At 43.7% G+C, this 16,571-nt stretch overlaps 3 protein-coding genes across 10 annotated transcripts in view; 1 reads left to right on the forward strand and 2 right to left on the reverse strand.

Moving 5' to 3' along the window:
• Positions 1 to 4,442, reverse strand: part of VPS36 (vacuolar protein sorting 36 homolog) — a 20,078-nt gene extending 15,636 nt beyond the window's left edge. Inside the window, exons 1-2 of one of the 5 annotated variants that reach the window (XM_068182081.1) lie at positions 4,224 to 4,442; positions 2,375 to 2,443 (exon numbers count right to left, since the gene is read on the reverse strand). In XM_068182081.1, the coding sequence (XP_068038182.1) occupies positions 2,375 to 2,443; positions 4,224 to 4,319 (165 nt within the window). In that variant the 5' untranslated portion in view covers positions 4,320 to 4,442. Of the gene's footprint in view, positions 1 to 2,374; positions 2,444 to 2,946; positions 3,109 to 4,161 lie in introns of those variants that run through there. The other 4 variants (XM_068182080.1, XM_068182083.1, XM_068182082.1 and 1 more) reach the window with 4 other exon arrangements.
• LOC137469404 (phosphatidylinositol 3,4,5-trisphosphate 3-phosphatase TPTE2-like) overlaps positions 1 to 16,571 on the reverse strand; it is a 267,328-nt gene that overhangs the window by 92,121 nt on the left and 158,636 nt on the right. The window lies entirely within an intron of this gene.
• CKAP2 (cytoskeleton associated protein 2) lies at positions 4,440 to 15,187 on the forward strand. 3 transcript variants are annotated; one of them, XM_068182079.1, is made up of 9 exons: positions 4,440 to 4,600; positions 6,486 to 6,573; positions 7,232 to 7,310; positions 9,067 to 9,887; positions 10,886 to 11,051; positions 11,569 to 11,736; positions 12,244 to 12,316; positions 13,045 to 13,435; positions 13,933 to 14,338. In XM_068182079.1, the coding sequence occupies exons 1-9, from the start codon at positions 4,540 to 4,542 to the stop codon at positions 13,943 to 13,945; spliced, it is 1,860 nt and encodes a 619-aa protein (XP_068038180.1). In that variant the 5' UTR covers positions 4,440 to 4,539; the 3' UTR covers positions 13,946 to 14,338. The 3 variants fall into 3 exon arrangements, with proteins under 3 accessions (XP_068038180.1, XP_068038179.1, XP_068038178.1); XM_068182078.1 differs by having other exon boundaries at positions 4,442 to 4,600; positions 6,486 to 6,576; positions 7,238 to 7,310; positions 14,288 to 15,187; XM_068182077.1 differs by having other exon boundaries at positions 4,442 to 4,600; positions 14,288 to 15,187.

A 16,571-nucleotide genomic window follows, 5' to 3' on the forward strand; every position in this document is an offset into this window, starting at 1 on the left:
AACAGCCACAAAGTTCTGGACACTTTAAAAGACAGGCAATATGATACTTCTGTTAAAAACAGGTTTTGAAAATGACAAAAAGAGTTCAACTATACACATGTATAATATGTGCACCGTCAAAGTGACTGATTCATTTAGTTCCAAGATAGAAAGTTATGAACATATTTTAAGTACAAGGACTTAAAATCACCCCTTCCTGATGAGAGACGCTACAGCAAGGGATACCAAAACAGAAATGTGTTAAATATGCTGTGTATATTTGAATTTTGTCTTCTAGTGCCTCATGCTCACATAATGCATGATTTTATCATTTAAAAATTTGTACAAATCTAGCTATGTAACAAACTTTACAGAATTCCTTTTTTTTTGTTTTTTAAACACTGTTTAACTGCAGAAAGCATGTAAAAACAGCAGCTATAGGACCCAACTGTCTGTTTCTGTGAGATATGTTAACCTGTAACCATGTGCCCCATTAATTACTATACATTGCTGACACAAGAAGGGGACTCTGTCTGCAATTTTTTCTAGGTGAGCTACCTAAGCTTTCTAACTCTGATGATAAACCACAGCTGAGCTTAGACAACAGCTTACCAAGACAACAAAAGGGCACCATGCTCCCCATGTTTCAGTACTGAGAGCTTGAAAATGAATCAGCTTTATTTACCCCACTAACAAAGTTAATTACATCTTCCAATCAGAACTGGGTAATTTTTGCCCATCTCCAGGCCACATTTCTGCCCTTTCTGTTAATCAAGCCTGAGCTTTTCAGAATATTTGCTGAGTTAAATTAGTTAAAATAAAATTATTTTTCTTTTTCTCCAAGGTTTTCCTCTGCTGATTTAACAAATTCAATGACTTTGGAAGAGTAGAAGAAATCACATGGCCTAGGAGCAGATGGAGAAATCAAAGAAAAGAGACAAATGTAATCCTTTTGTTGGAAAAGAGAGCATGGAGTTCAGTTCCAGGACTTGATAAAGCCATAATGCCCAATGTTACTGTGACCATGCAAAAATCCCAAGTGAGAAGATTAGACACAGTGGCTGTTGTAGTACACGCTCAGCTCTCAAAAAGCAATGCTGATGAAGAAATATAAAGCGATTAACACAGAGTTTAGCACGTTATCTCATGTGATAATGTGATGGCTGTGCAAAAAAGTCCCATGTTAATTTATATAGAGCAGCTCGTGGTCTGGACAATCAAGCCCTAACTTGTGTAACAGTAACCCCACCATGGGTAACAGCTCCTTAAACCTTTTGAAAAAATGTGTATTAAAAATAGGTCTACAGTTCCTGCTAACAATCCCTAAAGAAAAAAACATACTACTCTGCCAAATTAAGAACATCCATGGTGACACTGCCTTCAGAGTGCTCTTAGTAGCTCCCTGCTTTGAAGCAAGGACGTGATATTTGCTAGGGATCAGCCTTCGAATGTGAGAGCTGCTTAAGGTGCCCTTACACAAAAGCCCAGTGGAATAAAATTTGCTTTTGAAAAGTTGTCATCTGAATGTGCTCTGTCTAAACTGTGACTTCCAGGGTTAAAATTCTCAATTATTGTGTCCAAAACAAGCATAATCCAACCTGGTCTGAGGAAGACTTCTCCAATTGCATCTGTGGAGTGGTGCCCATTGTCACAGTCTATGCTTAAAGCTTTATCTGTTTGTGGTCTCTTTCTCCCACTTCCAGCCTGTATTCCCAGGCTGTGATTGATGACACAAAGCATTCAGCAGCTTTACTACAGTTACCACACTGTAGTTCTGGCAGTGCCACTTAACCTGTGACCACTTGTCTACAGCAGTGCAATACATGTTCTGGCTGATTGAAGGGATGGTTCATGGCAGGAACAGGGCAGCTGGGAGGGCAAGGTGTGTGCAAAGCAATACCACCACCAAATACATCCTATTATCAAATCGTGGTCTGGGACTATATGGTAGGAGCACAATATATGGTGGGGCAACTTGGACTTGAAACCAACAAGAAAGAAAAGGCTTTCCTAGACAAGGAGCACAGGAGAGGACATTATATTATGAAGTGCCTGACATATTCAACTTCAGTTTCAAAATCAGTATTTTTTAGTGCATGACATCAGGCTCTTTTCTCCTTTACTTCTGTGCAGTAGGAAAGAAAAATTTATAGGATACATTCCTATCCATTCTCATCTCTGCATGATTATTTTATTTAAGCAGGACTGGGTGAAAGAACACTACATAATCTTCTTTCTGCTGAGAGCCAAAAAGTGGACTCTACTTGTAAAGCAAAACACACACAAAGGCAGGAATAATCCCCTCTCCATGTGCAGGCTTTTCATTGCATGCTACTTGTTGTTTATTATGAAATTTACAACTGAATTACATACAGGAGACAATGATGGGACTTACATGATTCTTCTGATCCCTCCAGATCAGTCTGTGTGTGCTCAGCAGTAAAACTCCACTATCGAATTTCACCTGGGCAGGAAAAATAAAACAGATCAACAGCACATTGAATCAGTAAGTTACATAAATACTGGTCTTGGAAACATTACACCTTACCACAACAGAGCAATCAGATTTAACAAGCCAGTATTTTGAGAACACTCCCTTTTTTCCAGAAAACAAAATACATGAAGTTTAGGAAACAATGGCAAAAAAGAGTATAAAATGATTAGATGGATAAACACAAACTTCCTTTTTCAAGCGTATAAACTTTCCCCCCGGAAATCCTGAGGGATCCTCCCTCCATATAATCTGCAAGATATACTAAACTTCTTAAATGTATTTTAAACAGGGCTATTGGCTTTGGAACATTCACTATATGCTGACAAAGGAGGTAGAAGTTATGCAAAAAGCAAAGCAACCTAATAAAAAAATGCTGCACACAGTCTGAAATCTCCCATCCTATTACACAGGAGTATTGCTTATATCTGTGTTGCTGTTGAAAAGCTCTTTACTTATCAGACAGCAAAGAGTACCTGGAAAATCTGCATTAGCAAATTGCTTCCTACTTGTAAAATAGGAGGCATGTGTTCACAGCTTTTTGTGAGGGCATGCAATGACCATGGTGTAGAAAAATGGAGAGATCAAGAGTCAGTCCAGCAGTGAAGTGAAGCAATAAACAGGATGGCTCAGACAAGAGGAGAGGGTATGTCAGCACCCAGGATGGCTCAAGTGTGAATTGTGTGTCATGCCCTGTACCACACCAAAGCCAGGGCTCAGCCCCATACAGGAGTGACAGCCCAAGCAGAGTGACACTGCCTACCCACACCCTGCGGGGGTCCCAACCCTCACCCCGTGTCACACACACTGTCCAAGGCCTTTCTCACAGAATCACAGAATCAATCAAGTTGGAAAAGCCCTCTGAGATCATCAGGTCCAACCTATGACCCAAAATCTCCATGTCAACCAGACCATGGCCTGAGTGCCATCTCCAGTCTTTCCTTAAACAGCTCCAGGGACGGTGACTCCACCACCTCCCAGTCCATTGCAATGTCTGATTTCTAATTTCTGTCAAGAAATTCTTCCTAATGGCCAACCTAAACTTCCCCTAGCACAGCGTAAGGCTACTTCCTCTTTTCCTGTCCCCTGCTGCCTGGAATAAGAGACCGACCCCGACCTGGCTCTACCCTTCTTTCAGGCAGTTGCGGAGAGCAATAAGGTCCCCCCAGAGCCTGTTTTTTTCAAGGCTAAACAATGCCAGCCCCTTCAGCTGCTCTTCCTAAGACCTGTGCTCCAGACCCTTCCCCAGCCCCGCTCCCTCCTCTGGATCCACTCCAGCACCTCAATGTCTGTCCTGAGCTAAGGGACCCGGAACTGAACCCAGGATTCGGGGCGCGGCCTCACCACTGCTGAGTACAAGGGGACAATCCTTGCCCTGGTCCTGCTGGCCACACTATTGCTGATACAGGCCAGGATGCCACTGGCCTTCTTGGCTACCTGGGCACACTCTGGCTCACGTTCAGCTGCTGACAACCAGCACAGCCCCTCGAAGCCTGCAAATCCGCCCTAATCTCCCCACAGAGACAAACCCTGCCAGACCCTGGCGCAGAACGTCCTCCCACACTCCCCATCGATGCTCCGCCTGCAGCCCAAGCTCTTCACACCCTTTGTGTCGCGTCCCTCGCCCAACACCGCCCGCACCCACAGCCCTGCCACCCCCCTTGCCTGGGGCCCACAGCCGCGTCCTTTACCCTCCTCCCCCGCCCCGGCCGTGCCGCCAGGCCCCGCGCGGAGCGACTCCAGCTCCCGTCACCTTCTCCCCCCCGTCGCTGAGGCGCACGCCGCGCTGCTGGACCACCAGCGTCTCTCCCAGCTCCAGCAGCCCGGTGGTCCACGAGAACCTGTCCATGGCCGCCTCTCCCCTCCCGCACCGGGCCGCGGCCGCTGGGCGTGCAGGGACCGCGTGCGGCTGACCCGCGCCCTCTAGCGGCGGCCCGGGGAGCGGCCGCCATGTTCTCCCCCGGGGCGCGGCGGGAGGGCCGCGCCGCCCGCCATTGGCCAATTCAAGCCCCGCGGCCGGGCCAATCGGGGCGGCGCCGGGCGATTCAAACGCTCGTTACGCGGCGGCCATGGCGGCGCGCGCGGCTCCGCAGCTCCTGGCGAGCCGCAGGTCCGAGCCTGCATTCCGCGGTAAGGCCGGGATAGGGGCACCCGGGCACCGAGGAACAGAACTGCTCCCCGCCGCTGGGCCGCCCTCTCGCTTGCCCGCGCGGGGCTGAGCGTTACCGGCCGCCGTTGCAGCCTCGCGCGTCGCTGCGGCGGGTGCAGGAGAGCCGGTGCGAGAGAGGAGCCGGTCGGTCTCTCCGGACAGGGGGAGGGCGGGGGCAGGTGCTCTTGGCGAGGTCGGAGATCGGGCAGGTCTTGGTGGTAGCGCTCGCTGTTGTGGTCTTAGAGCTTGCGAGTGGGCGTACGCGACTTCACCCTCCCTTGGCAGGGCTGGGGCCGGTACGGACCCCATCCCATCCTACCCCAGCTAGGGCTCCTGGGCTGGAAGCCTTCCCTCACGACAAACGGGATACCCCGACATTAAAAGCTTCCTCTTGAAAGCAGCAAGTGCGGCGTTCTTGCGCTTATTTACTTTTGACCGGTTCGGCTTCTGCAAGTTGAAGCAAGGGAGTGGCTTTGGTGGGCTTTGCTGTTCGTGCGAGGGGCGGTCAGAGGCGTTTTTGAAGCAGAAGGTGCTGGGAAGCTCTGGGATGCACGCCGAGCTCGCTGCCGTGCAGCGGCTCTCGGCAGGGGCACCGCTGCTGTACGAGCTGTAGTAGCTCCTTCAGAAGCAGGGGATGGACACTGTCTTCTGTAACTTTGTCCAGAGGAGGGCAGGGAGCTGGGGAAGGGTCTGGAGGACCAGCCCTGTGAGGAGCGGCTGGAGGAGCTTAGCCTGGAGAAGAGGCTCAGGGGTGTGGCAAGCACATTTCTCTCCCTCTCTCAGGATTTTTATGAAGATGCACAGAGAAATGGAAGAGAAAACAATTTCTATTCCTGCTTCTTGTTTTTCTCTTGTGGAATGTGTTTGGAGAATTGTTTATCTGGAGTGATCGCTTGGTTGGATCATGGTGGATTGTTTGGGCTTGATGGCCAATCGGATCCACCTGTGTCTGGACTCTGGAGAACAGGGTCACGAGTTGTTTGTTAGACAGAGAAAGTAGCATGTAGTTTTGAGTATCCTCTTTTATATAGTATATTAATGTATTATAGCATAATTATAATAAAGAAATCATTCAGCCTTCTGAACTGGAGTTAGACATCATCATTCTTCCCATTGGGTTTGCCAACACCTACAACACAGAGGAGACCTTATCACTCTCTACAATTGCCCGAAAGGAAGGTGGAACTAGGTGAGGACCGGCCTCATCTCCCCAGGTGACACGTGACAGGACACGAGAATATCTCAAGCTGTGCCAGGGGACTTTTAGGTTGGACATTAGGAGGAATTTCTTGACAGAAAGGGTGATATGACATAGGCATGAACTGCCCAAGGAGAGGGTGGAGTCACCATCCCTGGAGAGACAGTGACAGCTGTTTTTTAGGACCTTTTCAGGATCACTTCATGCTGGTATTAACGCTTCATGTAGTCTAGCTATTTGCACAGATGTCCAAGTGATAGTGGAAGAGAAGCAAATCATTTTACAGGTGGTCAGTTGGGTTCACATGCATGGTGCTTTTCATGTGTGCTATACTTGCTACTGCCACAAGTAAAAAGCATGCTTGCTGAACCAACGGTAACTATGTGAAATACTGGACAGGCATATGGAAGATAACAGCAAGCCTGACTTCTTCATGTTACAAAATAGTGTTTCTTTTAGCTTAATACAGCAAACAGGCATTTTGTTGAGCTGTGAAGTTGTATTCAACCATCCCTTGAATACTGCCTTTCTCAAGAAATGCAAGAATGTGTAAGCCATTCAGATGTGAAAACTAAGGCTTTCTTAATCCTTAGCATCTATATTTTGTAATGTCTTGATGCTATTCTAACTGCATTTCCTCCTTCCTTTCCTTCTTTTTGTTCTGCTAGAACAAAGACGACAGAAAGTCGAAGAGTATCTATCAAGAAAGAAGACCTTTTCTGGTGTGCCGATTCAAGGAAACCAGACGTCGATCAGGTAGTGTTTCTGCTATGGCTTATATTCTCTTATGTTCATATTCACTAATGTTCCTTCATTTTCCTCTCAGCTGGTTTCTGTAGGTGCTCTGATGCAGAGATACCACTTGCTAACTAGAATATTCATTTTCAGTCACGTGCAGTAGTGCCATGTCTCTTACATAACACATCACAAAGCACCTGAGGAAGAATTTGAATTTGTAACTTTAAACTGAGATGCTTTTCTTCTGAGTTGTCAATACATTTTCATAGTTGCTAGGAGACAGTACTGCTCTTGGTGGTTTTGTAACTTTCTAGGTAGTCTGATGCCAGCTCTAGTGCCTGACTGAAAGTTTTGGAACCTGTCAGTGTGGTAGGAACTATGTGTCCTTGTTCAGACTTGTCTCAGATGGCCTGGGCTCTCATGATTGCAGTTGCTGAGCTTCAGCTTCATCTGTTAGACAGCTCTTTATGGTATAAAAATTACGTTTTCCAGCCTGGGTTCTGATCAGTGGTAGTGGTTGCTTAACCATTTGTTTTTGCTGGAGGAATAGTGCAAGCTAAACAGAAATGCTTCAGTATGAGTACATTCTGCAGACTACCAACTGAAATGTGAACATCCTCTAAAAATACATCCCTTTGTTGCATGATTTAAGATGTTTGGGTTTTTTTTTTTTAAGCAATAGCAGAACAAGGAGAGCCACTAACAGTAAACTGCAAGACAAGTTACAGCTCTCAACATCTCCCAAGCCAGAAATGGTAAGTTTTTGACTGATATTTAAATACTGATAGCACTTTGTTTTTATGGCTGCAACATTCCACTTACTTAAATCTATGTTGTATGACTTCCAGAGCATGAGAAGATCGCAGGTGCAGAGGTGTGGTTTGTTAGACTTTTATTTAGTCACTGCTTATTATATGCTTCTTGGAAAGCTGTCATATTCCAGTAGAAAATGGATCATATGGATATTCAATTTGTACCCAACAGGAGAGAGAGTGAAAGAGGATACCATTATTGCTGAAATAATGCTTAATTTTTTACAACACTTCTCAAGAATCTCACAGGGGTTTTTGATATGTTTTGAGTCTTTGGGGAAGTTATTTAAAATCTGAGTAATGTCTTCTGTCACAGTAAAGAAGTTTATTGTTACTTGAAAGAAAGCCAAACCATTAACAAAATGAACTGCTGAGTGTATATGTTTTTTCAGCGGTGTGCTAGCAAAACTAAGGTAATCAGAAGTAGATGCCAATACCTAATCAGAGTTTAAGGGAATGTGTTCGCTGTATCATTTCATGTCACTTTCCTGGAATTAAGATGCAAATGGTTGTGCTGCTTAGAAGTAGCAAAATAGAGATTCTTCTCCAGACCTGTTCTCAGAGAAATGTGAGAAAAAAATAGACATAAGACCTGCGTTCATGTTAGACAGTTCAGAGTTTGGGTTTCTCAAGATTTGAGATGTGGAGCTATTTGAGGAGAAAAGCAAAAACTTTAAACTTCAAAACTGACTGTTGAAGAGAAAAATTTAAGAAGTGAGAACAAGAGGTTTTTTTTAGAAATTTCCTGAAGGGACATATATTTTTCTGTATAAATGTCTTGTATGGTTTAAAGTTGTGTTAAGCTACATAACTGAGTTAAGTTCCCTGGAAAAACAGTCCTCACACTCAAACTCTAGTTATGCAGGCTTTGTCAAATCTAACTACTAAGCCTCAATGACAGACCAGGAAATGAGTTTTCTTTCAGGTCAAAGGCATCTTCCTTAAAATCTTCTCCTGCAGTCTACCATGTGTCATTCACATGGTTTTTTCATGCCTTTGGATATTTCACTCTTTAAAAAGCTGCTGCTTGGACAATGCTGAATTAGTTGCTGTAGAGCAACTTTTTTGCAGGAAAAGACTAGATTCTCCTTTTCATAAGGAGTGCTGAGAACATACAGCTGATAGTTTCAGTAAAGCCATGTAAAACTGATGTAAGTATTCTCAACTTGCAGCATCCTACATCTCAATAGTAAGAAAAGTTCTCTTCTGGTAACATCTCCTAGGAGTGGAGAGAACTGGAGAGAGGATGTTGCCAGCAGCTCCCTCTATCCCTAATTACTACTTTACTCACTACCTTGTGTTAGTAGACTATCCACACTAAGTGGAGGAATGGTGCTGCCATTAATTGATGTATGCGAACAGATAACTGCTCTTAACTATATACAGCCTAAAGCAAGTTTCTGCTTTGTAACTCTAAGGAGGAAATTTGGACAGTTTAAAGCCAGAAGTCACTTTAAGAGTTTTATTTCTTACCTCCAAGTGAGAATTTAAGCAATTTTTATTTGATTTTTGATGTGAATTCTGCAGTAATTGTTGACAAATAATTAAATATCTATACATTACTTCGGTAGGCACCTTTAAGCTGGCATTTACGGTTAAGCACTTTAGTCCTGTAAATCATTGGAAGTATCTTTGGAAATAAGTAACATGCAGCACGAACATATGTATAACATTTCCATGAATTTGCTTTTGATTTCAGGAAAATAAAGAGAATGCTGATAAAGTGTCATGGGACCGATCAATTGTAAACTCAGAAACAAATGTTACTTTAAACTCTTCTACAGTCACACTGACAAGTTACATGTCAGGGACAAACTGTAATCTTGAAAATCAAGCTCCAGAGAATAAAGTCATAGATATAAAATCTCAGCATGTACCACTTAGCAAGGCCATCTTGGAAATAAAAAGAATTCAAGAGAGGCATTTGACAGCAGAAAAACAAAATGCAAGTATCAGCGTACCAAAGAAACCAGCTCTTGGAAGATATCGTGGCAGAGTTATCCAATCCAAGATAAATTCTTTCTGGAAAGCAGCAAAAACTGAGGGGGAAAAGAGTTCTTTGCCAGACAAGCAGCTTTTTCTTTCTGCCACAAACCAAGCAGCAAATTCTTTGCCCATGAAAAGCTGTAATACAGTTCTGAAGACCATCAAAGTCGCAAACAACCCTAAGTCTGTAAAATCAAATGGTGTCCAGCCATTTCATAGCAAAGCATCTGACAAAGCTGTTACTAACTCACAGTCTGGTCTGAAGAAACAGCTGACATTTGCTGTGGCACCAAAGAAAGTAACAGTCCCAAAAGTGGTTGGTGGAAGGCGACCACAGCCCCTGAAGGCTGCTTCTTGCAATCCTGATCACAAAATGCGGGGTGTGAAGAAGTGTGCAAATTTTTATGAAGATGCAAGACCAGAAGCTCCAGCAAAATCAGCTTCTCTTGCTCCTGGTACGAAATCAGGACAGAATTCTAAAACGGATGGCAACAGAAAATCTATTCTGCCAAAAGAGTCAGCAGAAGAGAGAAGGTAACTAAATTACTGTTGTAGCTTACTCTTGGAAGTTATTCAGGCCTTTTTCCCAAGAATTATCTTGTTTGATCTATTTGTTGCAGTATAGATGCTAAAAAACAGAACTAAGTGTTTGGACTTGATGCCTAAGGACAGCATCAAGGCTTAAACTGAGAAATCAGGATTCAATTGCAGGAACTCTCCAGGCTTACAGCTTTTCCTGTGCAGTTAAAAAATAGATGTTGCTGGATCAGTTTTTTTAGTCTAAGTGTTGTGACAGCCTTAAGGATGACAGATAATACTGTAAATTATTTTCACGTGCATGTCACAGTTTAAAAGAAGTGACTGATGTAGTCAGGCAGGATGTATATAGGCAGGAGCATCTTTACAGACTGAAGGAGAGAATTTGTCAATGACATTTTTCAGTTTGAGTGCAGCATAGACAATGGGCAGGAATATGATTCACAGTCTAAAAGTTATTTAATATTCCTCATATAGAGCTCCTTGTAAGTCACATTTACTAAAAATTTATGGTCTAGGGGGTGCGGTTGAAATGAAACATTAAAACTGAATTACACTTCATATCAGTTTCCGATTTTATAAATTGCGTGATAGGGTTGTTTTGGGCTGTTCTCTACACTTTGTCTTAAGATATTAATTTCTAATTTTCTGGTTTGAAGTGGGATTGGGGTGGGGAATGTGACACAGATGAATAGTTCAGAAGCATTTTTTTCCCTTTTGAAAACAAGAGTCTGTAACCTAAATCTCTTGTTGCAGCTGGAAGGGAAGAGATTAAAGTGTTTTAACCTGGTAGATACCTAAAGCAGATAGTAATATGCATAGTTCTGAAATTTCCATGCTGATCTCAAAGGCAGCTTTATTCCTCTTGGGATTAAAAGAAGACTCAGGCTACCTGGAAAGTACATCTTGGCATGACTTACCCTAATTAGTGTCAGTTAATGTAAAAAAAGTGCTAAAACATCTGTCACTTCAGCTAATAATATTCCTAAATGCAGAGCTCGCCTGGATGAATGGAGGGCATCTAGAGGAAAAGTGATGAGACGACCTCCTATACATGCACTTCTGGGACCCCAGTCTAAAAGTGAAGAACAAGAATTCTCTGCTGCTGATACAGAAAAGGTCAACAAGACTCTAAGTGAATGCCTGCAGTTAACAGAACAGGTACTTGGACCCCTGCCTACTGAGTTCCGATCATATAAGTCCTGAAAACAGGAAAATCCTCTTGGGCATGTTAGACCCATGTGAGTCAGATGCAGGAGATTAATTGTTCCCCAAGTTAAGCAATATCATAGCTTTTGCCAACAGCTGAGGAAATTAACCTTTACTAACTCACTGAGCTAGTAAATAAGTATAGGCAATAATGGTAATAATAGTAATTGAACTATAATGTAATGAGAGTAGATAGAAGGAATTAACCTAAAACAAGTTTGCATTTGCAAAAACTTGTCTGTACTTCTGAAAAAGTCTGTTTAAAGTAGTTCTGAAGATGCCTCTACATCTTACTACTTCTACTTACCTTCTACTTACAATACTGTATAAATAAATCTAATTTTGAGGAATAGGTTAATAACAGTTCTGCCAAAGGAAAAATCCCTTGCTTTCTAGTCCAAAAGCAGCAAAACTACAGCACCTCAATGCGTCAAATGCATTTAAATCTCTCCTTTTGTGTTTACTTTAGGAACATCGCAGTGATGAAGCACGTGCCGTGTTGGAAGATCTGATACACAGCTTTCCTGGGGTTAAAAAGCTTGCAAAATATTGGATCTGCTGTATGCGTCTTGAACAGACAGACCATCTTGGAAAGCTTATTGCTGTCTATGAGGAGGCCATTTTGGCAGGAGCAAAGGTAAGCAACTTTTCTTAAAATTTGAGATTAACAATTAGAAAGGCATGAAAGTATGGCCTGTAAAATACAGCTGCTTCAGATTCTATTAAATACCTTTATAGTAGGAGAGTCACATGACCTGCCTGACCATAAAAATAATGGATTTGGTTTGCTCTGTAGCCACTGTAGGTACTAATTTGAAGAAGTGTTTAGGATCATCAAATTACCATAGTACCACTAGAAACCCAAAACTGAACTTAATTTTACACCTACTGATGGACTTAATTTCTGTGCTTTAATATCAACAAGATTTCAGGGCATCAAATACATCTTTAGCACACCAAATACTGAAAATATGGGATTTACTTGTGTTCTGACTTAACTCTGAACAGCATTAAAAAAAGCATTTGTAACATGAACATCATGTGGCCTGCTTCACTTTCCCCGTAACTACTATACCACTCAAGTAAGCTGAGATGATAATACATCTTGAAATTGTTTTCCTAAAACAGTGCAACTTTTTTTCAGCCCAGAGAGGAATTGCGACACACACTAGTAGATACAATCAAAAATACTGAAAGTCTTCTTAACTCTGACAGTGGTAAGTCTGAGTACTCTGTTCTAGTTGTCTGTCTGACTTGGCAGCCAACACAAGGTGTTTAAACTATTTGTAGTGATATTAAATTTTAATTCATGGAAAATTTTCCATTATCATCTTATACTCAATTGTCTTTGAAAACAATCTTGGCTAAACAAATCCTTTTCAACAGTGGGCATGTTAAAATGATTGGAGATGCCCTTGTATTCAGGCTTGTTAATTAAAATTTATAAAAGCTGTGTTGTCCAACTATTTCAGCCTGATAATCAAAGAGTAAATAAAAATACTCTTGTGAGCTAAAAATCAGTGCCTCTGATTTTTCAGTTCCTCTTCACTACCAGAAGCCTAGTTGTGTTATGGCATACTGTCAATTAAAGGTTGTAAATAAGTCTAATTTTGGAAATAAAGTAGCCATAAATATTTCCTTTCAATGTAACATAACCTGACGAGTATCTGAACCCAGAAACTGGCTGAAATACTTGTTGAGAGCTGCTGCACTTGAAAAGGAAGAGAATGACTTCTCAGGATGTTTACTTAGCCTGAGCTTTCAGGTTGCAGGTTTGTAAAGGTGGCTAAAATTATCAGCAACTTAAATTGTTGTGGCTCAGACTCCAATGCATACTTACCTGAAATCTTAGAGCTCTACATGAGAATAAAAGTTATCTCTCTAAAAAACATTCATTTAGTTGTAACTAATTGCAGGTATACTCTCTTCAATGTTGCATTTTTAGGGGGAGCCGTGATAGAAGCTCATTTAAGTGAGGTAGTGGAAGTCAGCAAGGAACCAAATTTGTCTGTAGAGCCAGTTCAGGAAACCTTTGAAGACCTCTGCCCTGATGATGACCAAAAAGAAGAGAATGATAATAAGAAGGCACAGGCAAGCAGTGAAGTTATCAAAAAAGAAGAAATTTATTTAGACTTAAAACCAAGAGGAGACATCTTGCCAAAAAAGAATAAAAAGCACAAGGCTAAAGAACGGGCAAAAAAGAAAGGAAAATGTGAAAGAGAACAGAAGGAGGATGGGATAAAAGATACAGCCCAAGCAATTAATTCTCCTGAGAAAGAGAATGACACCTCTTATTCAATGAGATGCAACCCTCCTACCACACCATATTTGGAAGGGTAAGATTACTTAAGGTAACCATGGAAAGTCTGTAGTGTCTGGAGTAACTGTTTGTGTCCTGTTAAAACAGGGAGGCACTGCATTTATGAATACTTAATTAAAAGCTCTCAAGAACCACATTTTTAGGATTGCTTCCTCTTCCTTCAGAAGGAAGTATTTTTAAGTAAGCTTCTCTGTTTACCCAAACTGTTTTGCTTTTGAATGGTTTACTACAGAGTGATCAGACTTTTGTGGCAGAGACCCTAATTCCAGATTTAGGATTCCCTTCTACTGCCAACATGGCAGTAGCAGTTCTACACTGAGCTAGGTAAAGAGGTCTCCATTCCTCCCCTTTTCAAATGTAGATAAGGTTGTATGTCATAACACAGAATTAGTGAACAAGATGTAACTGGCCTGTAAAGATTATTTTAATTGTATCTTGAGGCCAAAACCTGGGTTGTAACCTCAATAAAAACCAACTAATGCTTGATTTTTTTTTTTTTTTTTTTGCCATAAGTTTTTTTTCTTAAGGAAGTTGTTATCAGCTTTAACATCTGATTGAGTCAGAGTCCTGGCAGCTGTCCACTGTCCCTTGCAGCAAGAAGAACAGTTTCCCCTGATGGAATGGGAAAGAATCTGTCTTTGGGAACTCTTTTCAGGAGGTTTTCTGGGTTAAAATATTTTGCCCAAGAAAACAGTTGTACATCTGGTTTTAACTGAATGAATGGCAAGGGACCTGTTTCCTTTTGCTATTGGAATGGGAAAGAGTTGAACAGGAATCATGACTTGCTGTTTCTGGTGGTTGCTGCAGAGGTAACTTGTATGATGGCATGCCTATGTTTGTTTTTTGTTTGTTGTCTTCTTTTCCTAAGTGTGAAGATGCATCCTGTGGCAAATGACTGCAGTGCTAAAGATCTGAAAATTGTAACTCCTTTGCGATATTCTCAACGCATTCGGGAGAAGATGTGCAAGCTGTCTGATGCTATTAAAGAGCAAGATCCATGTGTCTCTTCACTTGAGCAGCTGGGAGACATGGAACCAAAAGCCACTGTGTTTATCCACAGACAGAGCAATGCCCTCCAAGAAACAAGTGCTGAAATAGAAGAGTAAAAGTAGCGCTACTGCTAGAGGGGGTTAAAGATTTTATACTTTTTAGGGAGAGTTGAAGGGTACTTGTTTTATGCAGCTTTGAGAAAGGAGCTGTCTAAAATTTTTGTGGACTGCCTGTGTCACTAAAACTTTTAAAGTTTCTGCCTTTTCAAAATTGTAACAAATCTGTCCTGCTTTAAGTGTTAGACTGAGCACTGTCTTTATGTTGACTATGTTTCATTAAATTTTCAACTAAGGTCTAGGCATAATGCTTCATATTAGTAGCTCATGGTAGTATATTGCTAATACCTACTGTGTACTTGTTGCAATTCCTATTAATTCCTTAGAAACATGCAATCTTTCAGTTGAAGTAAACAAAGTAATGTGGATGTTCCAGTAATGCAATGTCTACTCTGACAAGATTTAGTTTTGAAAACTGAAGGCAGCTAATAGTGTGTGCTGAATTCAAACTTTAATATCTAGTTTTAGGGCTGCTTCAACAAAACTGAGTTTAATCTCGTTAGTTACTGATATTTGTTCATTATCAAGTAATCCTAGATGAGGTCTGATACACTACTTACTATGTGATCATTTTTATGTTGGTATGCATTAGTCTGTATTATGATATACTTATTAAACTCATCAGTCTGTATTATTGTATACTTATAAAACTCATCAATTTAGTTGTGTATGTTCTTTATTTAAAGGTTAAAGCTATTTAGTGTGTTCTTGAAAATGAGCTGTCACAGCTCGTATTTCACATGTTTCTGTGTCTGGGCCCCTTCAGCGGAGCAGCAGCACCAAGGCCCCGTGACGCCAGGGCCGCTCCCGCCGCTGCTGTGGGGCGGGCGGGGCCAGCGCTGCCACCCGGCCTCGGGGCCCAGCACCGCCCTCCTCCTTCCCCGGCTTCGGGGCCAGCACCGCCCTCCTCCTTCCCCGGCCTCGGGGCCGGCACCGCCCTCCTCCTTCCCCGGCCTCGGGGCCCAGCACCGCTCTCCTCCTTCCCCGGCCTCGGGGCCGGCACCGCCCTCCTCCTTCCCCGGCCTCGGGGCCGGCACCGCCCTCCTCCTTCCCCGGCCTCGGGGCCGGCACCGCCCTCCTCCTTCCCCGGCCTCGGGGCCCAGCACCGCTCTCCTCCTTCCCCGGCTTCGGGGCCAGCACCGCCCTCCTCCTTCCCCGGCCTCGGGGCCCAGCACCGCCCTCCTCCTTCCCCGGCCTCGGGGCCGGCACCGCCCTCCTCCTTCCCCGGCCTCGGGGCCCAGCACCGCCCTCCTCCTTCCCCGGCCTCGGGGCCCAGCACCGCCCTCCTCCTTCCCCGGCCTCGGGGCCCAGCACCGCCCTCCTCCTTCCCCGGCCTCGGGGCCCAGCACCGCCCTCCTCCTTCCCCGGCCCGGGGCGGGCGGCGGCGTTGTGCAGGGGCCTGCCCGCAGGTCTCGGCCCGGGCCGCTGAGGTGAGTCCCCAGCGGGGCTTGGGGCGGGCTTGGGCTGCTCCTGCTCAGCGTAAAGGAGCCGGAGGAAGCAAAGAGCTCATCAACCCCTTAGAACGCCGTGTGTGCACACAGTGCACAGAGGATGCCTGAATTATGGATAACCAACTTAAAAGCACCAGGGTTTTGGAAAAAGGGTAACAGCCCCCCTGCTGCGGGAGAGAGCCTGCAGATGTGTTTTTAGCAGGCAGTGGGATCGTGTGCGAGTTGCAGCAGCTGTGGGAGCTCTCAGGAGGGCTGGGACTAAGCACAGTCTTGGAAGAGAGGACACAGACTCACACTGTGCCATGGGACTTGCAAGTTCGATATCAGGAAGATTTTCTTCACTGAAGAGGTGATTAGACATTGGCATGGGCTGCCCGGGGAGGTGGTAGAGTCACCATCCCTGGAGGTATTTAACTGGATGTGGCACTCAGTGCCTTGGTCTAGTTGACGTGGTGTTGGGTCATGGGCTGGATGTAATGATCTCAGAGGTCTTTTCCAACCTCATTGATTCTGTGATCCCGTGATACAGTTTAAATGTAGTGGTAGGACAACTGGGAACATTTCAAAAGTGCAGGAGGGAAGGTTTACAATAGAC

This window comes from Anomalospiza imberbis, chromosome 2, assembly GCF_031753505.1.
Source record: "Anomalospiza imberbis isolate Cuckoo-Finch-1a 21T00152 chromosome 2, ASM3175350v1, whole genome shotgun sequence".
In the NCBI taxonomy this organism is placed as follows: domain Eukaryota; kingdom Metazoa; phylum Chordata; class Aves; order Passeriformes; family Viduidae; genus Anomalospiza; species Anomalospiza imberbis.